Source organism: Lissotriton helveticus, chromosome 11 (genome assembly GCF_964261635.1).
Source record: "Lissotriton helveticus chromosome 11, aLisHel1.1, whole genome shotgun sequence".
Lineage (NCBI taxonomy): Eukaryota > Metazoa > Chordata > Amphibia > Caudata > Salamandridae > Lissotriton > Lissotriton helveticus.
In genome coordinates, this window is record NC_136072.1 from 43,720,492 (window position 1) to 43,747,773 (window position 27,282).

The 27,282-nt window shown below is 45.4% G+C and overlaps 1 protein-coding gene across 2 annotated transcripts in view; it reads left to right on the plus strand.

Annotated features, from left to right (window-relative positions):
• FYTTD1 (forty-two-three domain containing 1) overlaps positions 1-27,282 on the plus strand; it is a 131,851-nt gene that overhangs the window by 99,278 nt on the left and 5,291 nt on the right. For both annotated transcript variants that reach the window (XM_078666136.1, XM_078666137.1), the window contains 2 exons: positions 3,731-3,805; positions 15,585-15,705. In XM_078666136.1, the coding sequence (XP_078522262.1) occupies positions 3,731-3,805; positions 15,585-15,705 (196 nt within the window). The remainder of the gene's footprint in view (positions 1-3,730; positions 3,806-15,584; positions 15,706-27,282) is intronic.

Genomic DNA, 27,282 nt, shown 5'->3' on the forward strand with positions numbered 1-27,282 from the left:
CAACGATCAGACTTCGAGACGCTATACAACAATCCAACCAAGCAACCTCCCTAACCCCCCCTTTCGCAATCCCAACCTTAACCCTCTACACCTCCCACTGAAGCAACCCCAACTTGCCAGCATCGTTCTCCCACCCGCCCCTCCCTGTCCCCAATTCAGATTGTAGCAAAACCTGCTCTTCAAACTCCTCCCGTGTCTTGCAACAGACATATTTTGGGATACACCCTTTGGGGGTCATTTCAAGGTGGCCACATGGTAACCCCTCTCCCATTGAGCCCACTGCGGCCAGTACACCTGGGCCCCATGGAAGTCTGGTGTGCCCAGTGTGCAATGGTGGTAATTTATTGAACCCATTGTCTCATGCTGCACACAGTCCTCGATTTCGAACCCTACTCTTGGACATTTGTACCACCAAAGCAATATTATACTTGTGTCTTGGCTGTGAAATCATGTCTCACTGCGAGTCATCTTCCGCTCCTGTTGATACAGATAGTTGTGACGCAGTTTCAGCCCCATCAGTCCGGCTTGTGCGCTTCATATGTTTGAGGAATTCCTCCACTTGCTGCGGCTTTGTAAAGAATCTTTGCCTTGATGTGTGATCCTAAGTCGCGCCGGTAACAGCGCGTAATCTATCTGTGCCTTCCTCAGCTTGTTTTTAACATCCAGAAACTTTTGCCACTCATCTTGCACCATGGGCGTAAAGTCCAGGTAAATGGAGAATGTGTTCCCTTCGCAGGGCCACATCGCGATCCCTATAATTAAAGTCTCGCTATTATGGGCCGTGGGGTGGCACCCGGTGGCGGGCGCGGTCCCAGTGATCTATGGGCACGTTCTACAATAAAGTGACACGAGAAGGACTCCGCTACTATCGCCGTCAGCAGCATTTTTTCCATGTGCTCCTCCATCCTCCCCGTGTTGGTGGATTCCAATCATGCGGATGTTATTGCGCCTACTGCACGCTTCCAAGTCTTCATTCTTGGCCGCAATCACTCGCAGTAGTTGATCCATGCGAACCAACTGCATAGTGTGACCAGTCGCCACATCCTCCGAGTCTGAAATGCGCCGCTCCGTTTCTTTTATATGTTCTTCATGCCCCTCCAACTTATGTGCTATGGCGTCCATACGCGACGACATACGATCAACTTTGTCCACGATAGTGGCAAAACTTTGTCTGACCTCCTGTAAGATGCTCTGAACGTCTGCTGTTTGTGTCGTGGTGCCTCTCTGAGCTTCTTCGCTTCCATCCCGTTCCTGATCGTTCTGCAGGGCGCGGCCAGACCGTTTTGCAGCGGCGAAGTTCAATTTTGGTTGCCGTGTGTCCGGTTTGACCAAGTTGGCACCTGGGTGGAGACGTTTTCCAAGCAGACCCCGTCTCTCTCTCCTCCCAACGCTGGGTGGCCTGATCCCTGTCAAGCAAATCTCCGTAGAAATGCTCCAGTATGGCCAGCCCAGACCAACAGTCGACCGTGCACTGCTATATCTCTATCGACTGCTTGTAGCCTCTACGTCCACTCCATGCTCCTGCAAATTCTCCCCTCTTCCTCACAGGGCATAATAGCTTTGACATGCAGGCAGGTGATAGTGCTCAAGGGGTAAAAGTCTTGGTTTTCCTCACCCAGCAGGGAAGTTAGCAGGCTTCGGTCCCCAGTACTGGCCACAGACAAATGCTTTGCAGAGCTTCCCCTTCTCTGGCTGCTTGGCAGAGGTCATATTTCTGGGGACTCATCGTCCCATTCTTAAACACTTTTCCAGACACCAAATTAAATTTAAGGTCTGGGTCTTTGAAGTTGTATGTTGGAGTCCTGTTTTTAAAGTAGGCACTTCTCTTTTTCAACCTCCTTCATGAAATGGGTCCGTCACAGCAGCCATGAATTCAAAGCTGATTAACAACATACTTAATGGGAGTGACCCGAGTTTACACCTGGATGTCAGCCACAGTGCTATGTGCATCAAATGTTTAACCCCAGTCACCCACCTCTACTCTTTATGATTCTCTTATCTGCCCCATCTCCCTTACTGGGATGTGTCCAGGCCACTCCCTTGTGATCAATCACTGAAACAAAGAGCAGTCATTTAAAAATGTAAAGTTAGTCTCATCTTTTTCCCTAGAGTGTCCCCAACCAGTTCACAGGAATGCAGCAAATACCAAATTCTGTCTGGAGTGGTATTCCTCTCCTCATGTCTACTCCAGGCAGACCTGGGCTTCCAAAAATGGAACCCAGGATCCTCCAAACAGTGTACCATTGCAGACCTATTTATTCTGTGTACTCCACACATTTACTGTCCAGCACTAATAACTCTATGCATTATACACATATAATTATACATGCAATCTGAACGAGATGGTTACTTGTAGATTCCTTACCTTAGAATTTCCACCAGGCGTCTGTCTGGATCTAGAGATTTTTCTTTAGCAGTACCCCTGCGTGTCCGTAGGTGGTGTTGGTCGATTCTGCGTCGTGGTCGCCGGTATGATGTTGCAGTGCCTACTTAGACGCCGCCCCTGCGCGCTGACATTGGTTCTTTCTTTTACCACGCCAGCCTAGAGCAGATCCAGAGAGCTATCCCTTATCCAATTTTTTTTGGCTAGCCTTTTTGCGACTTTTATTAACCTCTTTTTTGAGTCTTCGACACCTGGTGCGCGAGGGATGTCTCAAAGTCAGACCGGTTTCAAGCCCTGCGGGTACTGCCACAAGATGTCAGTGACTGAGCCGCACCTCGCGTGCTTGTGGTGTCTGGAGCGCGACCTCAATCCGAAGTCGGGCTCTTACTGGCGGGCCATGCACCAGAAGACTTTGGATGAGCGGTCCTGAAAGTTGTTGGAGGCCCGGAGGTCGGCTCCGTGTCGTTCCCTATCTCGTTCGAGAGGAATGTCTTGAGACCGGTCGTGGAGCCCCCACTCCTTGTCGCTCTCCAAGTCGTCGAGTTCATTGGGTAAGTCCAAACACAAGAACGAGGCGAAGAAGCACAATCTCTCTTCACCTTCGGTCAGCTGACGTGAAGCAGGGACTCAGAGCGTCGTCTCTCAAAGGCTCCGCGCAGCTGCCTGCTTCAGGGACGACTCCGCGTCTCCTAGCCGGAGCGTTCCCTGCCCAACTCTAGACAATTTTACGAGGCCTTACATCTCATCTTTGTGCAGCCCGACTCCGCCGGCACGCCTTTGGGCTCTGTGGATCCAGGCCTGCATCCAGATAGACACCGGTCGATCTTACTTTACCTTCGCTGGCGCCGCTCCAGACGACGCCCCGCCGCCGGCCGTGCCCCTGACCGATGTCACCCCATCCTCATCCCCAAGTTGGGCCGAGAGCCAGACCGACGTCGGAAGGTACTCTTGATCCCCTGTTCATCCTTGGTGTTCCCTACTGACCAGGATATATTTTGGTGTAATAGTGATAATTGGTTTTCGACCAGAGGCATAGCTGCTTGTAGGCGAGACCTTCAAAAGAGCCTTTATAAATAAAAATGAAGGGAATAATAATGAAACTGCGTGTGGTTCTGACACATGGATGGGACTAGCCTTCAAAGATGATTGCCATAAAAGAAAACTAGAACTATAAGTAACTTTCTTTATTTAGATGATTAAGAATAAAGTTAACCTGTGTTTAGGCTGCAAACAACTTGAAAAGAGCAGGACAACTTTGCTGTAATTTTTTTGCCAAAGAATGTATGGTAATACAGAAGCACAATATACAGTGTTCTGCCTTAAATGCTTCTGTTCTCTTTACATTAGATGGCGGACGTCCTCAACGAGTGAAGGAATCTTGACTGTGTCAATAGAGAACCCAGCAGCCCTCGAACTAACAATGTAAGTAAATTTGTAGTAAGCTATTGAGTCGTCTTCAGTGTCATCATTAACATTTTCTTGTGACAAATATAGTAAATAATAGATCATTATGCACTCCTCATTTAAAAGAATTCAGAAATAACCCATAATACTGTTGAACACCGGACAGTGACGGGCTTTCAGGCGTGGGATCTGATAGGCATCACCTGTCTTTGGGATGTATGGAAGGGAGAACACTTGTCCTCCTTTCAAGATCTACAGCAGGTATACTCCTTACATTATATACAATTCATTAGGTATCTCCAACTACGTCACGCCCTGGCCATCCACATTCCTAACTGCTTGGCATTTCCTGAGTTTATATAACCAACAAACTATCCATGGTTCTACAAAGTGTAGAAGGTATCCTATTTAGATGCAAATAACCTAGTGTGCTGTGTACAGAGGATACTGCCTAATAAGGAGCCAAAAGAACATCTTTTAAAAAGGAAAATCCTTTAAAAAGGACGGAAACCCATCACTCACCGAGGTGACATACTTCATCTTCTGGGTTCTCCTTCCTGGTTACTCACTAGTGTAACCAGGGGCTACACCCTTCTCTCTAAGAAAGGGGAGCACACATATGTTTTCAACAGAAAGAACAAGTGAGAAACTACAGATGTGAAGAAATATTCTGTGAATCTGCGTGATGGACGCAGTGCATTGATGTGAAGAGTGAAAATCAAATTGGTGGTAGAAGAAACCCATTTTAATGGGTATCTTCTACTAATCCAAATTAAAAACTGTGCAAAAACAATTGGAACAAATAAACTGCTTAGATGTAACTGGTTCTGGTCTACATGTTTCAGCCTACCTGGATGTCATTTAATCCAAGGCCTTCCTCAGGACCACTATAATTTACTGCGTGGTGAATAGAATAAGGGAAAGAAAACTCACAAAACGGTTGGAATCAATACAAACTAAAAACCTGATCTGCAGGTGTGAAGATCCTCGGCATATCACAGGATATTATTAGATTCTGCAACATAAACAAAATATGACATTTTGTAATGAGGATACGGAGCACTAGGTCAAGTGCATCTATTAACACTAACAGTAGTGAATTGATAGTCATCGGTTAACATTATATTGCATATTTCTAGTGTTTAACAAAAATATTTTTGCTCACCCGTTTCTTCCAGGGGATGGACCTCACCCCACCTGGCAACCGCTCAGGAATGAAGGCCCGCTCTTTCAGAAAGAGGCAACATTTTTTCCCAATGTTGTACATTAAAAGGGCGATTGCCCTTCACTGCTCAATCATTTCTCTCTAATTTTGAAAAAAATCTCTTCAGCCAATGGCTCACTGAAATAACTAGAAGGACAAATGCAAAACCTCAGGGCCTGTCTCTGAACACAGTCACTATTATGTTAAATACAAATAGTTCTGTTCTCTAGAAGCTTAACATAATGTCAAATACAGAGCGGGATAACTTAATTGAGTATGCCATCATGGGTATAAAGACAGGCTAAATCTTCAGACCCCATCCATTGTAAATACACCATGCTAATACTCCATTCACTCTATTGGTCAAAAACCCTCTTACTCTAAAGATGACATGCTAGTTTATAAGAAGCAATGTATTTATGACAAGGCTACTGAGCGACAGTACCGAAAAAAATACTGAAAATAATTTATACATAGGCCACATCACTGCTTTGTGCTAATGTGACCAACCTCTCAATATAAATATGTTGGTTGTTTGTATTATAATAGTGCCCCGCAAAAGAGATGACTATATCAAACCTATTGTCCCAGAACCTTGTGTATCAAGCGAATAACACATTCCATTCTCATGTTACAGCATACTCCCCATGGGGAATATATGTCAAAAGTAATACATTCCCACTACTGTCATCAAAAAGCAGAATCTTAAATAAGCCGGAATCTTAAATCCGATACTAACAGTAAAGGATACGTGTTATAGTAAGTGGTAAAACAACAAGGTATCCGCATAGTTCGAGGCATGTGGGCTGCTGAATTCATATGTGCATAGATTGCCGCCTAGTTTTGGGTCTGGATGATTGCACATTGTTGTTCTGGAAGAGTCTTCGAAGTATCACAAGATAGGTGGCTCCTCCCTTGGACTACAGTGCGCATGGGCATCCTCTCCATCCTCGGATTGTTTTTTTCCGCCATTGGGTTCGGATGTACTTCCCAGCACTCCAAGTTCGGAATCGAAAGAAACTTTTCAAAAAGGCCAAAAGTCCTTCGGATTCGTCGGTATTGTTTTCGATCGGTACCGAAAGGCTTTCTTCACCATTTGCTTGCACTCGGTCGTCGAATCGGGCCGTTGGGCCTTCTCGACGCCACGTGGACCGACGGTCGATGGAACGAAGACCATTCAAATATTGCCCGCAGTGCAGCTCCAAGTTCCCGCACACAGATAAGCATCCCGTGTGCCACAAATGTCCATCACCAAATCATAATGAAAATAATTGCCTAGCTTGTGCCCAGTTCCGGTCCGAAAAGACGATCTGGAATCAGCGGGCGGCAAGGCAAGAAATGCAGAGGTCTGCACCGGAGCCCGGGAATATCTTCGACGATGAGTTAGAACTAGTTGATGCCGAAGACTCGGATCAAGAGGAAGATCAATACTCCGAGCACGACTCTGAATATTATATCGACGAGGAAGAACACATCGTCGATGTCGAAGAATACGATCAAGACATCGTAGCTGTCGAAGGCGACTCCGATGACAACGGGGGGCGAACCGTGAGTACACCGCCCCATACAGACACTACACCAATATCAGAGACTCAGGTCGAGGCATCGCCAACAGGCCTTAGCCAAGATCTAAATACTGGTTCTAGAGCCCCGCAATACCGCCCGGCTAAGAACATACAAAAAGTGCCTTCTGAGACGCGTAATCCAAGGCCGGTTCAATCGAAACCGAAAGTCATCGACACGACAGTCTTCGGACTGAACGTCGTCGAACCGAAGGTGATAAACCCAAAGGGCGCCGAGCCGAAGGCCAGCGTTCCATATAAACCTTCGAAGCCAAAGGCCGTCGAATCGACCAAATCCAGTTCGACTGCCGATAAAGGAAAGCAGCCTGTCGACGAAGGCAAAAGGGCTACGCCCAAGGCAGTCGTCGAACCGAAAGCGAAACCTAAGGTAGACCAACCGAAAGCGGTCAAGCTGAAGCCCATCGATCCGAAGAAGGGCATCGAGACATAGCCGCAGGCTCAGAGGACACCTCTACAGCCGAAAAAAGTGACCGAACCGACGAAACCGATCGGTCAGAAAAAAGTGGTGCAACCTGTAAAAGACGTCGGACCGACAAAACCTGTCGGAAAGCATCAAAAACAGATCCAGGCACCAAAAGCGGTCGAACCGATTAAAGGCATCGAACCGAAGGTCAAACCTAAAACTACAGTGCCAAGGCAAAAGACTGTGGAAGAGGAGATCATCCATCCAGACCCCTCCACAGAAGATCAGTCCAAGCTATATATTGACCCAAATACTGGGAAAGTGACTGTTTATACAAGGAAGAAAAGACCAGTGCCTGTTGAAGACTTTTCTAGAATTCCACTCAAAAAGAAGAGACTGTGCAACCTCTCCTATTCTTTTCCAACATATCTCTCCAGCTATGCCTACTACTCCATATGCACCATACTCACCTGCACGCTCTGACTACAACCCAGATGAAGATCAGGACGCAGATGTGGGTTTTGGATACCCACAAAACCCATATGTAGACCCCAATTCAAAGCCAATGGGGGGGGGGGTGAGCCAGACATTGAGGGTGCTCTACCAATTACAAACCCAACTGTATACCCAGCTAAGCCATCACCCACAGAAGACACAGTGGCTTTTAACTCTTTAATAGATAGAGCAGCACTCTACCATAATGTAGATATGCATTCAGATGCTATAGAAGAAGATTTTCTGTTTGATACGCTGGCAACATCAGAAAGAAGTGTCAAAACACTCCCCATGTTAAAGGGCGTCCTAAAGCACGCAAATGACATATTCAAAGACACTGCTAGGGCACGTGTCATCAACCCTAGAATAGAGAAGTATAGGGCTGCACCAGTAGACCCTACTTACATCAAGGGACAACTGCCTTTAGACTCATTGGTGGTATCCAACGCACAAAAGCGTGCTAATTCGCAAACTACTGGAGAGGCTCCTCCTCCTGACAAGGAGTCAAAGATTTTAGAAGCATCAGGCAAGAGAGTGGCAGCTCAAGCAGCAAACTCATGGAGAATAGCCAATACTCAGGCCTTGCTGGCCAGATATGACAGGGCGCACTATGACTGTTTAGAAGGACTTCTCCAACACTTACCTAAGCCTTTCAAAGAGCAGGCGTATGAACTTGTACAGGAGGGAAAGCTCATCACCAATGCCTCCATTAAGTGTGCTCTAGACGCGGCAGATACAGCTGCCAGATCTATCAACACAAGCGTACTGCAGAGGAGGCACGCATGGCTTCGCATATCTGGATTTAAGAGTAAAGTACAGGCCACAATTCTTAACCAGCCTATAAATCCAGATTTTTTCTTTGGTCCAGCAGTTGACTCAATTCTGGACAAAATGAAAAAGGACACAGAGACTGCAAAGTCCATGGGAGCTCTTCAATCCCAACAACACAGAGGCTCCTTTTTCGCTCCAACTATAGAGGAGGAGCGCGAGGTAACACATCGCAGCAATCCTCCACATACAAAAGTAATACGCAATCCACATACAATAAAAACACAAACAGGGGTGGATACAGAGGAAATAATAACAAGGGCAGAGGTCGTGGAGGCAATGCAAATAGATCCTCCACTAACACCAAACCATGACTTCTTGGCACTACCCCCAGACCATATAACACCGGTCGGGGGAAGACTACAATAGTTTCATTTCCTGTCAGTCTGGTTAAACATCACTACAGACTAGTGGGTCAGGCAAATTATCCAACATGGCTATTGCCTAGAACTCACATCAACACCACCCAACATACCACCCGTACACCGTCCAATGTCAAAGGAACATATAACATTACTGTAGCAAGAGGTCATCAGTATACTGCAAAAGGGGGCCATAGAACCAGTCCCACTCAAACATCAAGGAACAGGAGTATACTCGCTATACTTCCTCATTCCAAAAAAGGACGGTTCTCTCAGACCAATATTGGACCTCAGGCCCCTCAACCTGTACATTTTATCAGAGCATTTTCACATGCTCACTCTGCAACAAGTATTACCACTGCTGCGCCAGGGAGGCTTCCTAGCAACTCTAGACCTCAAAGACTCATACTTTCATATACCAATACACCCTGATCACAGAAAGTATCTGAGGTTTACTATTCAAGGACAACACTACCAATTCAAAGTCTTACCATTCGGTGTAACAGCTCCACGGGTGTTCACCAAATGCCTAGCAACAGTGGCGGCACATCTCAGGAGACAACACATTCATGTGTACCATATCTGGACGATTGGCTAATACACGCGCCATCGGCCCATCAATGTGCCAGCCACATGTCAAAGACCAATCATCTCCTGCACAGTCTAGGCTTCTCTCTAAACTACCCATAGTCACACCTGCAACCCTCCCACGTCCAACAGTACCTGGGAGCGACAATAGATACACTAGCAGCAAAGGCATATCCAAACGCAGCGCGGATCAACGGAATGCAAACGTTAATCCAAAGGTTCAAACCACAACACTCATTGCCAGCTCGAGTGTTTATGCAACTAATAGGCATGATGGCCTCCTGCATATTCATAGTCCCTCATGCCAGACTACACGTGAGTCCGCTACAGGAGTGCCTAGCACGGCAGTGGAACCAGGCTCAGGTACAACTAAAAGACCTAGTGTTGGTGACCAGTCGGGCATACAGCTCTCTGCATTGGTGGAATCCACAAAACCTTTGCGAAGGACGACTGTTCCAGGAGCCTAAACCACAAATCGTAATGACGGCGGACGCATCCCTGCTAGGATGGGGAGTCCATGTCCTGCATTACACAGTCCAGGGTCTATGGACAATACAACAAAAGAAGATGCACATCAATCTACTAGAGCTGATGGCGATCTTTCTAGCACTAAAGGCGTTCAAAAAACACTTATGCAACAAGACTGTGTTGTTCCGGACGGACAACATGACAGCTATGTATTACATTCAAAAACCGGGAGGAACACATTCCCCACAGCTATCGCATCTAGCTCAAAGTGTGTGGAAATGGGCCATTCAAAGGAACATGTTCCTCATGGCGAACACCTCCCAGGCAAAGACAATCAAATAGCCGACCTGCTCAGCAGGCACAGTCAACAGATGCACGAATGGGAGATTCACCCCAGTGTGCTCCAACCATTCTTCCGGAAGTGGGGACAACCGGAGATAGATCGATTTGCCACAAGCGAAAACGCAAAATTCCAATACTTTGCCGCCAGGTTCCCACATCCGCAGTCGCAGGGCAATGCGATATGGATCAACTGGTCAGGCAGATTTGCGTACGCTTTTCCCCTAGCTCCACTAATACCGCTAGTGGCACGCAAAATGTGACAACATTTGCTGACGCTAATCCTAGTTGCTCCCACATGGGCAAGGCAACCATGGTACACAACGTTCCTAGAACTGTCAGTGGTGCCTCATCAAACACTGCGACTCACATCCAGTCTTCTAACTCAGAGCCATGGAGAAATCCAACACCCAGATCCACAACAGATGAACCTGGCGATCTGGCTCCTGAAATCCTAGAGTTTGGATACCTAAACTTGCCTCCAGACTGCATGAATATTATCAAAGAGGCAAGAAAACCCACTACAAGGGCATGTTATGCAGCAAAGTGGAAACATTTCGTCATTTACTGCAGAAACATCGACATAAACCCATTAGATGCTTCTACACAAAACATCATTTGCTATCTCTTGCACCTACAACATTGCAATTTAGCCTACTCATCCATCAGGATACATTTAGCTGCGCTAGCAGCTTATCTCCAAAACAGGCAACACCTTCCACTGTTTAGAGTGCCAGCAATTAAAGCATTTATGGAAGGACTTAAACGAGTAATTCCTCCAACGCACCCACCTTCACCAGTCTGGAATCTAAACATTGTTTTAACCAGACTTATGGGACCACCTTTTGAGCCACTACACTCATGCGAAATACAGTTTCTTACTTGGAAGTTGGCTTTCCTTATTGCCATTACTTCACTTAGAGGAGTTAGTGAGCTGCAAGCCCTAACTATTCAAGAACCATACATTCAGGTACATGCAAATAGAGTAGTTCTCAAAACAAACCCTAAATTCATGCCAAAAGTGGTATCCCATTTTCATATAAATCAGACGATAGAACTGCCAGTGTTCTTTCAAAATCCACAAACAGTAGCAGAAAGGGTCTTGCATACGTTCGATGTCAAGAGAGCTCTGCTATACTATATAGATAGAACTAAGGCATTTCGAAAAACAAAACAGTTGTTTGTTGCTTTCTCACCGCAACACAAAGGTAACCCTATTTCAAAATCGGGTATAGCCAGATGGATCATTAAGTGCATTCAGATATGTTATTTAAAAGCAAAACGCACCTTAACAGTTCCCCCTAGGGCGCCTTCTACACGTGAACTAGGGGCATCCATGGCTTTCCTAGGAAATATTCCTTTACACGAAATGTATTGAGCAGCCACATGGTCAACCATACATACATTTACCAAACACTATTGTGTAGATGTACATTCCAAACAGCATGCTGCTGTAGGACAGGCTGTTCTCAATACTCTTTTTCAGACTGCTGCAGCTGGCACGGGCAACCACCGCTATGGGAGATACTGCTATACCTTCTATTCACAGATATGAATTCAGAAGCCCACATGCCTCGAACGGAATATGCTACTTACCAGTATGCATCTGTTCTTGGCATGTAGGGCTGGTGACATTCATATCTGACATCACATGCCTCTAACGGAATATGCTACTTACCAGTATGCATCTGTTCTTGGCATGTAGGGCTGCTGACATTCATATTGACTGCCGGAAATGCCGCGTCTTAAATACTGTTAGATATGCAGCTGCAACTGATTAGTTCTAATCAGCGAGCTATTTTTACGTGTGTTCCCTCAGGACTACTCATATGCCCCGAAGGCAATAAGGAGTCATGGTTCTAAATTTTAGTTTCGTAAATGGTCATGTTATTCATTATGTGTGTGACAGAACTACAGATGGTACTGGGAAATGGAGTTCTCATAAGTTGTGCAACTTCTTGTTTGTATAGTACTTGGTGAAACTATGCAAAGATTGTAAAATTAGGTATTTCACCGAAATTCTAACCAATAGTACCGATAATACGACTGTTATTAACCCTCTGGACACTAATCCAGTGTTTTCTCAAATGCGTTATAATAAGTTTGTGCGCTTTATTGACTAGTTTGTATCTACTAACATGTTACCTGTTAAATATGCAATGTGCATCTCTCATGGACCGTTTCTATCCACACGACTCGTATGTACATGAGGCAGTGGAAAAGATCTTCATATAATTACATATTGTAAACAGAAGTACCATCTGCAATATGTAAGTCCCTAAGCACAAGCAATAGATTTAGTTTAGCTCATATATTGCTAAAAACAAGTAAATTGTGATTTAAAAATTATGGCTATAAGAATGCATTCATTAAATACATCTAATTTTCATCTGATATGAATATGCGTGCAATTAGATGTATTTGATCACTTAGTGGAAAACTATTTGTACCCTGTCTCATATGGCCTGTTTTTCTTTGATTTTATCAAAGTGCACAAATTTAAGCCGTAGTGTGCTGATTTGATTATTTATCTTTCTGATGGACACTTATATCCAAAGATTCCACACCTTGTGAATATTCCCCAAGATGTCCAATTAGATCTGGAATCTCAAAAATAGTACTCCTGCCTTCAAAAAAAGTCCTGAAAGAAGTACAAGTAATCGAAGAGGCAATCTGCCCCTTCCCGCCACTCTTGATCTCACGAGAGTGCATAGGGGCATCAGCGTGTATCGCTCCCAAACTCCTACAGAGCTGATTCAGAGTTTGAGCGGGATGCAACCCAAATTCCCAGATCCATTAGCAGTGTTGCAGCAATGAGAGAGCACTTTAGGGAGGCTTAGCTGGCCATATTTGTCATGGTTATGGCTCCATTTGTTGCACCTTCTGGCCCAAAGGATTCTCTGCGGCCTCCAGTCAAGGTACCGCTAGAGGGTTCTCCGCCGGTGCCTCTTGAACTTTTTTGCGTTCCGCACTGGCTTCGATGCGGACTTCGGTTCTGGTACCACTCCCTATGTCAGTTCCATTTACATTGTTGGTGGTGTTTACAGTGCTGGACGAGGTGCCATTAGGTCCAGTGGTCTCTGACTGAGAGCCAGCTTTATCTCTGCTCCCGCCGAGGCCACGCACCGATCCCACTGGTTCGCAACCTACAACCAATCCTTATGACTTGGTTACGTTTCCTGTGACATGGCAGAGCTCACACTTTACATCAGCTCTTTGGATCAGATTCAGACAGTAGCTACTGCGATGAGGGGGGACTGATTCGGCCCACAATACAATTAGGACAAATGGTATTCGGAATTACAGAATACAAGTAGTGTGGATACATCCCAGGCACTGGTCTTGTCTCGCCCCCATGTCATGCCACAAAGGATAGTCCCTCGGCTATGGTGAGGGGCGGGCTGCTGCAGGTCCTAGACCTGCAACTCCCTACAATCCAGATCAAAACTAAAGTACTAATGGAGGTTTGTCATCCTAGCCAGACACCTACTAACCCTCGTTTGCCATTCTGTGAGGCCTTAAAGGACATCCTCTGGACACTTGAGCTGAGCCATTCTCTGGGTCCCCGGTCAACAGGCATGTAGCTTGTCTGGTGGTTCAGGCATCCTCTAGCAGAGTGAAAACAGTGCGCCTTTCCACAACTCTTCCTGACTGTAAATTTAAAGGCATGGAAACTTTTAGCAAGCAGATCTTTTGATCAGCCAGTGGTAATCTCAATAAATCCTACCTGCCTCCTGGGCTATTACAGTCATGCACACAGTTAGGTCCTCTGGAACTGCCAGAAAGATCTGACTATCTGGGCTTCCTTAGCCCAGATTCAATGTTTAGTGCCTTGATTCAACTCACTGCTTTGGTCTGTCAGTGGGTACAAGTGTGGTGGTTTGGCGCCATGCCCTCGATGAACTCTACAGGCTTCTCCGGGGATGTCCAGGCCTTTTCAATGGACCTTCCATTTGAGGGCTCATTTTTTTGGTAAAAGAGCGGACTCTGCCCTGGAGCATTTTAAGGAGATTTGTGTGTCAGCGTGTTCCATGGGGATATCTGCGCCTACCAGACCGTTTCCTCAGCAGTTTTGCCCCTTACGTTGATATCGTATGCAGTTCCACTACCGTGAATACCAAATCATGCCGCCGGCACAACAAACTTCTTAGTCATTTTGTGGCAAGGCCACGGCACCCAGACACGGCATTCAAGGTGTCAGTGTTCCCTTTTTGACACACACCAACCGTGTAGGTGGCATGATCTGGCATTTCCTCAAACAATGGCAAAATGCTTAGGGCGCCTGGGTCCTCCAACTTGTGAAGCGGAGCTACGCCTTCCCATTGCTTTATGAAACTCCTTACCTGCCATCGTAATCCGTGTGGCTGACAGTGGAATGCCAGCGGAGCCATAGAGAGGTTTCAGACCTTGGAAGTAGGAACTTTGTGTTGCTCTTGCAACTTCTTTGTGCCAAAGGAAGATGGAGGCCTTCGTCTTATTTTAGATCTTTGCCCTCTCAATGCCTTTCTGCGAAAGGACAAATTCAAGGTGCTCACACTGGCCCAGGTTTTGTCCATCCTGGATACCGGATGTTAGAATTGGACCTGGATGACACATTTCCCTATTCCTGTCTGCAAACCCACAGGCATTATCTGCGGTTTCCGATTCACTGTGCTCCAGTTTGGACTCACCAGTGCACCTCTGGTCTAAACATAGATTTGTGGAAACATTTCATCACTTCGTGTCATCACTTGTATGTGATTGTCAAAGCATGAGGGGAAGAGTATATGGCTAAACGGCTAGAGCAGCCATCTTTGAAGCTGGGGAACCAGGTTCAAGTCTGGCAGGAGACTCAAACATGCTGTGATTCCGGGCAAATCACTTAAACTATACGACCCTAAAAATGTATGTGTCCGTCTGTAATGCAACTGGTGCTCATGTAAAGTGCTCTGATACCTTTGGGCTGAGTTTTTTTCTATATAAAACTGCAAATACAAAAAAAGACGGAGGTCGTAGCTAATTTTCAAGCAACAAAGTCACTGGGAATTCTTTCCTTAGTCCCATCACTGAGAAGGTTTGCACTGCGTAGCTTCTTGGTGAACGTTTTGAGAATAAGGTTGAGGAATTATCAAATTAGCTGGCTCATGGTATGAATGTAATATTCAGGTAATCTGTCTTATTGCTCCCGTTTAAGACTATTGCATTGAAGAAGGCAGCCTTTTTAGATACTGAAGTGAAAGGTAGCTTCTCTCTTAAATGGTTGTGTTGGTCCTGAGCAGGATACAATTGGCTTTTATTATCTTAATAATTGTATTGTTTAATATTTCATTGTGCTTAGATACTGAAGTGAAAGGTAGCTTCTCTCTTAAATGGTTGTGTTGGTCCTGAGCAGGATACAATTGGCTTTTATTATCTTAATAATTGTATTGCTTAATATTTCATTGTGCTATATAAATGTGACAATTATGATATTGTTTCCAATGAACTTAAAATGTTTCAAGAAAAAAGATTTCTTCTTTGTTTAATATGTATGTTTACCCTTTTACAGTAACTCAGCACCGCGATTAAACCGTCCTATTCTGCCTCCGTTTTTAATAAAGGACCCATCGCAACAGAAAGCTCCCAAAGGAGTAGCATTACAGTTTGACATAAACAGCATAGGCAAACAGGTAAATAATTTATACTTCCATTATGTTTTTTACATTTGCTTTTTTTAAAAGCAATAGTGGGCTTCATGTGACTGTGACAGCAAAAGACCTGGGTACAGCAGCTCCAGGAAGCCTACCATACCAACTCAAATGATTCGCTCTGATTGGGTCAGTAAGCATTTTGTGGGGCTATTTGTTATGTGCATGGTGTCATCACTAGAAAAATGATAATTCATGGATATTGGGGAATTTTAGAGTCATTACGTGTACCTCTGTCACTGCCAGATTTCGAGTATTTCTGGCAAAATGGCTTGAGCAGGGTTTAGGGCTTCAGTTCTTTGTCAGGTAAGTTTGTTCCCACTCTTTTCCACCCATGTTCCGGGATCCCCTACATGCTTACCAAGGGTAATATGGCATAGTTGCTGTATCTGCTTATCTGGCCACCATATAGCAGTTGTCTTGCCTCAACTGGAAATAACATCCTGGACAGAAACAAATTGTCCTACTTGAGACCTAATTTGACACTTTCATTCGTGCGTGTTTGAGAAGGCTGTAAATTTAAACCTAAAGGTGCAAATCTGTGCTCGCCATTGTAACCACACACTTTGGTTCTGGCCAGAATATAGCACAGATGACATTACATCTTCTGAAAATGATGCTGCCAATTCTGCCTATAGTAACTCATGTCTTGGTTCTGCTTGACCTAGTTAGCAGCTTTTCCTTTTCATGCCTTCAGACCGTTCGTTTTCTCTGAGCTTAGCCGTTCTTGTTTTCCAAAATATCTTAATCATTGCAAAAGCTGGGTTGCCTTTAAAGTCTCACACTTCGAAGGCGTTGAGGCACCTTATGCCATTGTCTCCAACCCTTTTAGATGTTATACCATTAGCGGAGTATCTCTGCTCTCTGCGGCGGGCTCTGGCTCCTAAGAACTTGACACCATTTTATTAGCCTTCTGTTTCTGCTTATCCTCGTTGTTGCACCTGGTGAAAGTGAACATATAGGCAGAAACATTTTCTCTCTAGTCCTTCTCCATGCTGTTCCCCTGTGGTTCTTAGGAGGGAACTGGAGCCCAAATTAGACGAAGGGTCTCCTCACAGATGCTTGACCTTTCTGAATCCCCTCAGCCCTCGAAGGCAGAGACTCTCAAATCCTTCATTCAGACGACTCTTCTGCAGTTTTGTGTGATCCTTTTGTGTCTCTGGTTGAAGATCTGATATCCTTTTATGAGCTGTCTACCAGAGCTGTACGGGAGTTTAAAATTCAAACAAGAACCCCGAAGTGGCTACATCCATCATTATCCGAAATATTCAGATGACCTTTCAGGCATAACCTATGGTCCCTTGGTTTTGGGCCTCTTGGAACTAGTGATAGACACCTTTGCCAATCCCTGCTCAGCCAGCTTCCTCCTCATTGGCCGTACAGAGATTTCAGGTATTCAGGTTCTGATCCAAAAATAGTTAGTAGCAGGCAGTTTTGTAATGTTAGCTGAAGCAAGAAAGCAACTTTGTTTTGTTTTCTATCTCTTTAAACCGACTGAAAATGAGAATGGGATACAGCTTTTTTGCTTCCACAAGCTGAACAAGGTTTAAATAGAATGCATTTTTCAGTGAGCCATGGTGACAGTTGGCTGCCAGCTCAAATGATCTGCCTGGTTCTGGAAATATAGTAATCTTCCCTAAAACCAACTCACAGTACTTCATTGTTGAAGATAAAGCTGGTTCAAATCAAGGGTAGACCAAAACAGTAACCATTTCAGGTTCACTGAAGGGTCCGAGCAGAGCTCTGCCAGGGGACTACCTTACTAACGACATGCGGTAGAAATCTGAGCTATTGAGTCCTCTGAGGAGTAGGAGAACGTAAGCTTTCACATATATGGCTGAAGCTTGGGTGCTTTCAGATGTGGTGGATGGGCTACTAAAGATACTATGTTACACACCTATGGCCATTTAATACTGTGCATTGTATATTTTACACTATATACTGCTATGTTGGGATTCTTTGTACAGAGTTTGGAGTTACTTCCAGGAGAGGACACTGAAAACTTCCTGGAAATGAATGAAGGGATGATCACCTCGGATGGCTAGTTTGTAGAGGCTCAGGATAGGGCTGATATAGCGATTGCTTATATGTGCCATGTCACTTTCAGGTATTCTTAATGACGGACATACCTCCTCAACACCATAAACTCATTAAAAGATGTTGGATCTTCCGTTCATTGGATTGTCTATGGTTGGACCTCTTCCTGACTAGGAGAATCCAAAATGAAATCTGTTGCAGAGACCTTGAAGTCAGTGAGTCTTGAAAGAAGAAAGGAATTTCCTAGACTCCAATTTAAAGTCTTTTCCAAAGGGAAAAACATGCACACTACCTTTCTGAAAGCACTAGTTGCAGGAGCAAAATAAACAACTGCAGCAGTTCTTTTAGTGGCAAAAATCAACTTGTGGAAATGGAGCTGCTACACAGCCACAGAAAGGCACTGACAAAGCAGTGACTATCTAGTCCTGAACCCATGGTTTAGCACCTTGGTGGGAGTAGATCATATCACCCCTTCCCCGCTCCCTCTCCCCAAGGACAAGTGAGTGCAAACAATTGTGCTGAATGGGTAAAAATGTTCCAGTTTAGCACCAAAGATTCCATTAAAGGGGATTATCCCTGTTTTCTGGCCCAGGACATTCAAGGAGTCATTTACTGCTTGAGTAGTAAACAATAAAACCTGTTCCCAAACAGCAGCAGAAGAGCGGTGTATGTACTTATTTCCTAATCTGAATGAGTTTACCCAATGTAAGCGTTTTCCATTTGTATTGCACCGTGGTGATAAACACACCAGCCCACCAGAGCTACTCCAGAAGTGCTGGGAACAGAGCCTGGGCACCCTGGGTAAACCCCACTGGAGGAAGGCATGGATAGCACTTAGCTGTTGACATCCCCACGCGCACTGCTCATACAGTTTGATTACCTGTAATGATTCTACTTCACACCTGAAAAACTGGGGGAAAGGGATAGGAGTCAATCTCAGACTTGCTTGAGATGCCACAAAGCATTTGGTTCCCTCTAACGGGATTGGCTGATGATAATCAACTGTTGGCAATTTATTCAATGCAGACTGGTGGTTCTGCAATGGCCCCAGGAACTTAACTCAAATCGTACATCTGGGGCTTCTGGAGTGGTGGGGTGCTCTTGGGGTTCTTGCACACTGGTGGAGAGCAGTCACCTTTTGGCCAAAAGACCTTGCACATCACAGGAAGGAGGTGAAGTATCCCACTCTCCCACACCTTTGACAGAGAAGTGGATAGAGGGCATGGGTTGTTACACCTCGAGGAATCCATTTACAGGACTAGGAGCGGTCCTGGGAAACCTAATACAATCTGAGGGCTTTGTTAGGAACAATTCCATGGACATGACATGAGATGCTACCCCCTACATAAATGTTTGACAAATTGTTGATCTGAAGTCCAGCCATTACCGGAGTACTGATTCCTCTTCATATTCGATTTACCTTCATATATAGACTTGTGTACAATGCTCAACTTAATAATGCAAGAAATTCACTAGATGTGTTGGACAACAGACAATGAAGAGAAATGATTCCTACGTTAGTATGTACAGAAGCATTGAGATTTTAATATGGGAGTTACCCTATGGCATTGATTGGAAATGCGCACCAAAGAAAACTTTATGGGTGCCCTCTGCTTTGAAGACGGTGTTCAAGATGGCATCTGCCAATTTGTTCATTAATATCTTGAGACCTAGGCAGCTGTTGAGGGTGCTGATTAGCCATAGCAGAAAACAAAATACAGGATGCAGCAGACATTGTGACTCTCCTGAGTGGAGGAGGCGGCTAACAGGGTCTGTGTTCGGTGTGCTTCTGAATGGCTGAGGATTGTAGCACACAAGAACTGGGGAAGGTGTAACGGTGTTCGGTGTGCTTCTGAATGGCTGAGGATTGTAGCACACAAGAACTGGGGAAGGTGTAACAGAGTGAGCGGTGCATACTAGTCTTTAAGCCCAGGAAGTTGTTACTACCTTTTACTGCTTAAATCCGTTCCACAGGCTTTGTAAACCGACAATAAGGGAGCCGTCATAGCCTTGAAAGATATTAACCAGAAAACTAAAAAAGTAAAAGGGGACTTGACAGGATTTCTGTTTTTTGAGGCACTGATCAGGAATGCAAAAGGAGGAAACTGCACTTGAGACGGGAGATTAAGAACGACAAAAGCCCTGGAAAGTGTGACTACCAGCTACAGGATGTTGTAATTTAACAGGACCCAAGCACAAGTCTCCATTTTAGTTACACGTTTATACTTGAAATCTTTTTCTAAACTGTGACTTTTACATGCCTTGCACTTACACTGTAACGTACTTGGAAATTATTCTGCTGGTAGTGTATTTCTTAGTAAGCATTTTATCATGTTGATTGTACACTCTGTCCATGGATAAGGAACACTCGAAGTGATGCCCTTGCATTTGGTTGTCTGGAGACTGCTTTGAGACAAACCATCACATAAGCTCTGCACCTCTGACACAGTGCGATTGGAACAGTACTTTTATTCTAAAAACCACCTCTCAATTTTCCTGGAAGGAGAACACTTACTGAAATGCAGCCCTGCTGACTCTAATCCCTAACCTGCAAAGGACGATAGCCTGCTCTACATCCGATCATTTTCCTGATTCCTCGTACACAGGTATGAGGATTCTCCAGTATTAGGGGTGTCTTTCATAGATTCACATGCCTGAATCATTCCCCGTCGTCGGAGTGGGAGTCCCACGGTATATAAAAAAGCAATAATATGCTATAAATACATAGTAAATACCAATAAAAAACAAACCAGGAAGTAAAGTAGCCAAGCTACAGAAGAAAAAACGTCCACATTAGTGACTATCCCTGTCATTTTGTGTAGCCCAAACTGCAGCCAATCAGGCGACAGCACCCACCAGAAGGTTCCCCCCAGAGGCTCAGGCTGTCAGATTTTTTACCGCACGTCGTGTGCAGGGAGTCTCCCTGAGCTCTGCTCAGTTTCTTCATTTATATTATATATATATATATTAAATTTTGTGATATTTTCTCACACGAAGTCTATTTGTTGACCCTGTGTCACTGGTGGAAAGCTGAGACCGTTTCCATGGATCATTTTGTCTGGCTGTTGCTGACATGGTAGGATAGAAGGGGATGTTCTTGTGATTTGGCTACCCCCCTTCTGATGTGGGAGGATTTTCAATGTTTATATGGCGCCTTTCTGTGCAGTGATGTTTTTGGCTTTACTTCACCAGCTGAGGTTGCTTCTAAGGTAAGGGTCTTTGACCTGCTACGAGTCTGCCTCCCACATCTACGCCCACGAGATTTACTCTCAGGCGTTTAGACTCGTTCTGTGCATTTTTCTTCTGAGGAGGTGCCAGCTTGTTGACTAGACGCTCTTGGTATTCTACGACGGCAATCTCTGCCGTCACTGGTGATCTACGGTGTCACAGGGCTACAGGATCCTGTTGACAGAGCCCTCAAATGCACTGGTTGTAAGTCGCAGGATGCTGCGCAGCCGACAAAGAGCTTCGTTGACCAACAGCTTTTTCACAAAATGCACTTTTGCCTCGTCAATGCTGAGCCTCGACGACGAGTTTTGCCGCGTCGACGACGAGCAACGTCGACTGTGATGGTGGCATAGTCGACGGGAACCTTTCGTCCACGACGAGGGGGCTGCGTCGACGACGAGCCTCGTCGACGACGAGGGAGCTCCGTCGACGGCGAGCCGCGTTGACGGCGAGCCTCGTCGACGGTGAGAGGTGTCCCTCGTCGACGCTGAAGAGCAATCGTCGACGGTGGAGAGCCTCGTCGACGGAGGGGTGCCTCGTCGACGGTGAAGGACCTCGTCGACGGTGAAGGACCTCGTCGACGGTGAGATGCCTCGTCGACGGTGGGGAACATCGTCGACGATGCAGGGTGTCCCTGGTCGACGCTGAAGAGCAATCGTCGACGGTGGGGAGCCCCGTCGACGGTGAGGGGCCTCGTCGACGGAGGGGTGCCTCGTCGACGGAGGGGTGCCTCGTCGACGGAGGGGTGCCTCGTCGACGGTGAGGAGCCTCGTCGACGGAGGGGTGCCTCGTCGACGGTGAGGAGCCTCGTCGACGGAGGGGTGCCTCGTCGATGGTGAGATGAGGTGCCTCGTCGACGGAGCAGTGTGTCCCTCGTCGACGCTGAAGAGCAGTCATAGACGGTGAAGAGTCTCGTCGGCGTTTGTGAGCCTATTCAGCTGACAGTCAACTGAAAGCTTGGGCGACGGTTGGCTCAATAGCAGTGGGCCACTGACAGTGGCCCTTATGACATGTGATCCATCGGCACTTGGCCATTGGCAGTGGACCTGGCATCTCTAGGCTATCAACAGTGGGCCTATAAACAGTGCAGTTGGGGCCATTAACAGTGGGCACATCGGCAGTGGCCACGCAGGCTTTAGGTCCGTACACAGTTGGCCCATTGACGACAGTTCTCTTAATCACTAGCAGGCTCGTCGACGACTTTCAAAGTTGACAAACTACTTGATTCATCAATCATCCTCAGTGATGGTGAGTTTTATTGTGGAATGTTGGCCAAGTTAAGGATCAGTTTTCGTTGCCAACAAGAAGTACGTCTACGGAGGACTTGTAGACTGACAGCGTCAGCAGTCACCTCCACAGTAGTTTAAGTCTGCAACAGTTTTCCTATGCGGACACTGAGGGTCACGTTTTCTTGTTGACCTCTCTGATGCTGGACCCAGTCCATGGTCAGGTTAGTCGACGCTTGGTCCAGTTGGGCTTATTACAGTGTTACTTTACCCTACTTATTAGTCGTAGCCTCCTTTCAGCAAGTTACGGGATCTTGCATGATTCTTTATTCTTCTATCCTCCGGCGGATGTTGACGGATTTAACCTCCTCATGTAAGGAACGGTGACGCGCTTTCGTCAAGCCCTTGTCACCAGGATAGAGGCGGACGGTTTCTTTCTCTTTCAATATTGTATTGACAGTGATTTTGAGCTCTGCTTAAGCCAAAAGATCGACGCTGGTGACTCTCGGGCAATCTTTTAGCTCTCTGGACAGGATCAATTTTAGCATAGGGGCACAGAATGTGCGTATCCTTGAATACCCCTACACTGGCATTTCTAGAATTTTTTAACAAAAAGGATGGACAAAAGATAATCATCAACAAAACACCGTGCAGTGTACATTACATCTCCAAGTTTTGCAGTATTGTGTTGCGAAGTTAAGGTTGGAGGAACCCTTAGTTCCTCGCCCACAAGTCCATACTGAGATAATGGCCGTACCTTTTTATAGTTGTTACTTCTGGGCCATCATATTGACCAGACAATACCGCGCCTTCGATTCTCCACAGTACGGGGATCAACTCTTTCGGGGTGCCCGAGGACAGTTTTCGCATTTAATCCAAGAAGTTCCACCCAGTACCTGATATGCAACTGTATGATTCGACTCTAAATCGTATACAGGACGTCATTTTTCCAGGACACTACGACTTACTTTAAAGCCCATCATGACTCCATTCCAAGTGGGATAAGGGTGGCATATCTCTAAGATTTCATTTGGTCACCACTGCTATTTATCTATGGAAAATTCTAATTGTGATGTCAAAAGAGCATGCTCTAGAATTTGGCAATTTCCTGTATGCTACGCCTTCATAGTGACCGCATTCAACTCATCTGCGCGAGTCATTTACAAATTGACTTATGGATACATCAGGGACCGTCGGAGTGGTTCTGAATCTAATAAGGAGTTAGGTTTTTTCCTCTCAGATCCTCTTCAACTAGCTGGTCAGATATGTAGCGCCGGATTTTTGTCATCTCTGCACAAACATTTTTCAAAGGTTGTACCTCCAGAAAGTTTTTCAAATGTTACTGCCAGGGTCCTAACATGTGCACTCGACCTCCTGAGTGTCAAGGTTTAGGTAACAATGCTTCCACAGCACGGAACGTGGTTGATCTATACTCTAAGTTATATCACAGGCCTATCTTGTCAGGACTCTCGGTCCACTCCACGTGATTCTTATGTAGATTCTGGCAGCCTATCTGTGTCTGCAATACATACGCATTCATCATTTCTGAGACAGGTTTATTTACAGAGGATCACTCTTCTTAATAAGCAATCCAGTACACCCAGACTTTGTAGTCACTGTTTCAATGCCTGGTTTTTATCGATATACCATGTCCAGTCCCAATTATTCCTAGTTACGACACAGGATTTTCTAGGAACAGTCCGTGCTAATTCAGCAAGGGTGTTTGTCTCTTACGAATGAGAAGCCTGCAGCTCTTTCTTGCTGTTTCTTTTGAGTACATTAGTCTATTTCATTACATTCTCCAAATTTCAGCGGGCCATGACCTCCACCTGCTTCCTGTGAGTGTCCTTCTGCACAGGATAACGCTGCTACAGCAACTGCATAAACATTGGTTTCACGTCTCTGATTCATTTGAAGATCTCATTACAATCCCTCCTCGATGCGAGAGGTTTTTTCTTGGGTGAATCCAAGACAGAAATTTATACACAAGGTGTGTTTTTTCCCTCAAAAAGGTATCAAATTGCACAATCACCATGGACACATCCCTCAGGAATTGGGGAGCACTATTTAGGGGCTGAAGGTCTTAGGGAAATGAGCCCTCATATGAGGTTGGTACATCATCCTGCTGAGCGAAGAGCCATCTTCCTTGCCCTCCAATTTTGTTACGCAATAATTTCGAGGAGACAACTGTATTGTGGCGCATAGACAATACAACTGGTGTACTCTATGTCACTAAACACAAGGGGCTAGATCAGCTTTGTTGCCTCAGGAAGCCGGTGATCTATGTGCATGAGCGATAGAACGCACACAACTTTCTGGCGATTCCACGTTCCTGGTACAAGACACAGTCTGGCAGGCACTCTCAGCAGGACGACAATTTCCACTCTCAATTGAGTTTTTCCTCTACGGAATGTGGATTCAAATTTCGGCAGTAGGGTGCTTCCAGATCTGGTCTTTTCGCGACCAAGAAGAACAGCACATACTGGTGCTTTTCAAGTTGGCATCACCACAAGAATTTACAGGGAAATGCGTTTGTCGTCCAACTGATCTCAATCTGATTCCATTTTCCACCGATACCTTTGGGTCCCAGAGTTCTCCGAAAGAACAAAATGGAGTGGTGTCGAGTGTCCCTCTTCACCCCTCATGGCTTCGCCAAGACTGGTTTACTGAGTTTCTCCTTTTTCCAGTCGGAGTGCGAATCAATCCGGACATGTCCACCTCCGGATCTATTTTCTTCCAGAGCGGCCAGATTTATCACTCGGAACAGCCATTTTTTTAGGTCAGTGGCCTAGCCCCTGATTACCTTTGGTTCGCCTATCTAAACATCCCTGCGGTTTGCAAGGGAGTGTTCGCCATAACAGGGACAAGATCTCCAACGCAAATGTTTTTGCGGTATCTGATATTGTTCGGCTAGAGTTCATCCTTTTACTCTTAATGGAAAGGATCTTCCAGTTTGTTCTCATTTAGCTGTCAAGTTCAGGATTGCCTCATAATTCTACTAGTGCCTTACCTGGCAGCGGCTCCAGATGCCGACAAGTGGGGATCACATCTTTTTATTCCTCAAAAAATATAACTCAATCCTTCAAGAAAATTTCAGATTGTTTTTTCTCCGCCAGTTCGTCCGTTACCATCGAGACATCTCAGTGTGGTAATAGGGCAGTTCATGTGATATCCTTTCAACTTTTCCTCAGTGATGATCTACGATGACTTAGAAAGGTGTCATTTTCTTTTTCTTGGCTTTAACAGTCCTCTATTAGAGTCAGTTAGGTTCAGATCTTTCGATTCTTTAGCCTTTTCATACAGTTCTCTATAACTCTATGGTGGTTCGAATTACTCTGGAATTCCTACTTAACGTGCCTCCGGAATTTCTTTCGGATCGAGCCGGTAAATTCAACTGCATCTTTGCCTCCACCACTATCAACAAAGTGGTTTTTTCCATACACTTGATATAGAAAAGGTTTCAAATGTTCTGTTTACAAGGGATAGTTCGGTTTTCGCAGATCTGATCAATTTATTACTAAGGTACGATTAGTTAAAACCCAACAGGGTCCGGGCGAACAGTTGCATTATTGATCTTTTGCTCCGATCGATATTTGCCATGCACAAGTTGAACAGCTTTGCTAGCAGCCCCTAGAACGCACTCTACCAGGCCAATGTCTTCCTCAACTGCTCTGTTTGATGGAGTTCTTCTCCAGCACCTCGGCAGAGCGGCAACCTAGGTTAGCAGCCTTGCTTTCTCCAATCACTACTGTTTGCTGCAGCCAGTAGGACCGATATTTCCATGTGTCCAGCAGTTCTATGTAATCTTTTCAGCTAAGGGGAGCCTCTGTTCCCACCTCCTTTTTTCCTGCAGTCAGACGCTTCTGCTACCGTTTTCAGAGTGCACATTCTTCACTAGATGCATTTTATCATGCTCCAGGCTATGCTAAGGCATTTTATATATAATTCATATAATGTGCACAGTTTGACAAGCTGGGTTACTATGGCGTCTGCCTAGCAAGGATATTTACTGCTATCTACTCTGATTCAGGCATGTGAATCTATGAAAGACACCCCTAATACTGGAGAAGAACAATAGTTACTTACCTGTAATCTGTGGTTCTCCAGTATTGGTGTCTTTCATAGATTCACATGCACCCGCCCACCTCCCCTTCAGAGGCTCTTAGCATACTTTGGTTTACTATCACTCCGTGCGACAAAATCTGACAGCCTGAGCCTCTGGGGGGAACCTTCTGGTGGGTGCTGTCGCCTGATTGGCTGCAGTTTGGGCTACACAAAATGACAGGGATAGTCACTAATGTGGAAGTTTTTTCTTCTGTAGCTTGGCTACTTTACTTCCTGGTTTGTTTTTTATTGGTATTTACTATGTATTTATAGCATATTATTGCTTTTTTATATACCGTGGGACTCCCACTCCGACGACGGGGAATGATTCAGGCATGTGAATCTATGAAAGACACCAATACTGGAGAACCACAGATTACAGGTAAGTAACTATTGTTCGTTTGGTTGTCCCCACGGATCTGGCAGAGGGTACTCCCACTATGGTCTCTGTAGTGTAGGTAGTATTAAATAAGAGCAGGACTGTTAATGTAATCATACTCATGCTGTAACGTTAAAATGGTTGAACTGTTTACCTTTTTCACCATTCTTGTAATGCTGGCTACATTGCTTTGTTTCATACTACTGATAATTGCAGCCCACACGTTTTATACAAGAATATAATTTTCAATAAATGTTTGAAAGGCCAATTTGTATCATTCTTGTGTCTCTCGGGCATGCCCGAGTAACAACTAAAGGTTAGATCGATTTCCACCCTTCCTCTGGAAATTTGTGGTCATGTTCTGAGGTTGCAGATACCACCTGGTACCCTAGAAGGTTGGAGGGGTCTAGTTGGTGCACTGTGAGCTAACTAGGAAACAAGCCAACATATTCTGATATTTGTGAACTCAGACCCCGTATTCTGAAGGTTATACCGTCCAGATACAGTCCTACTTGGTTTTCGTGACCATATGACAAGGGCAGTATGAGGAGCACAGGGAAACACTTTACCTCAACTGATGCCACC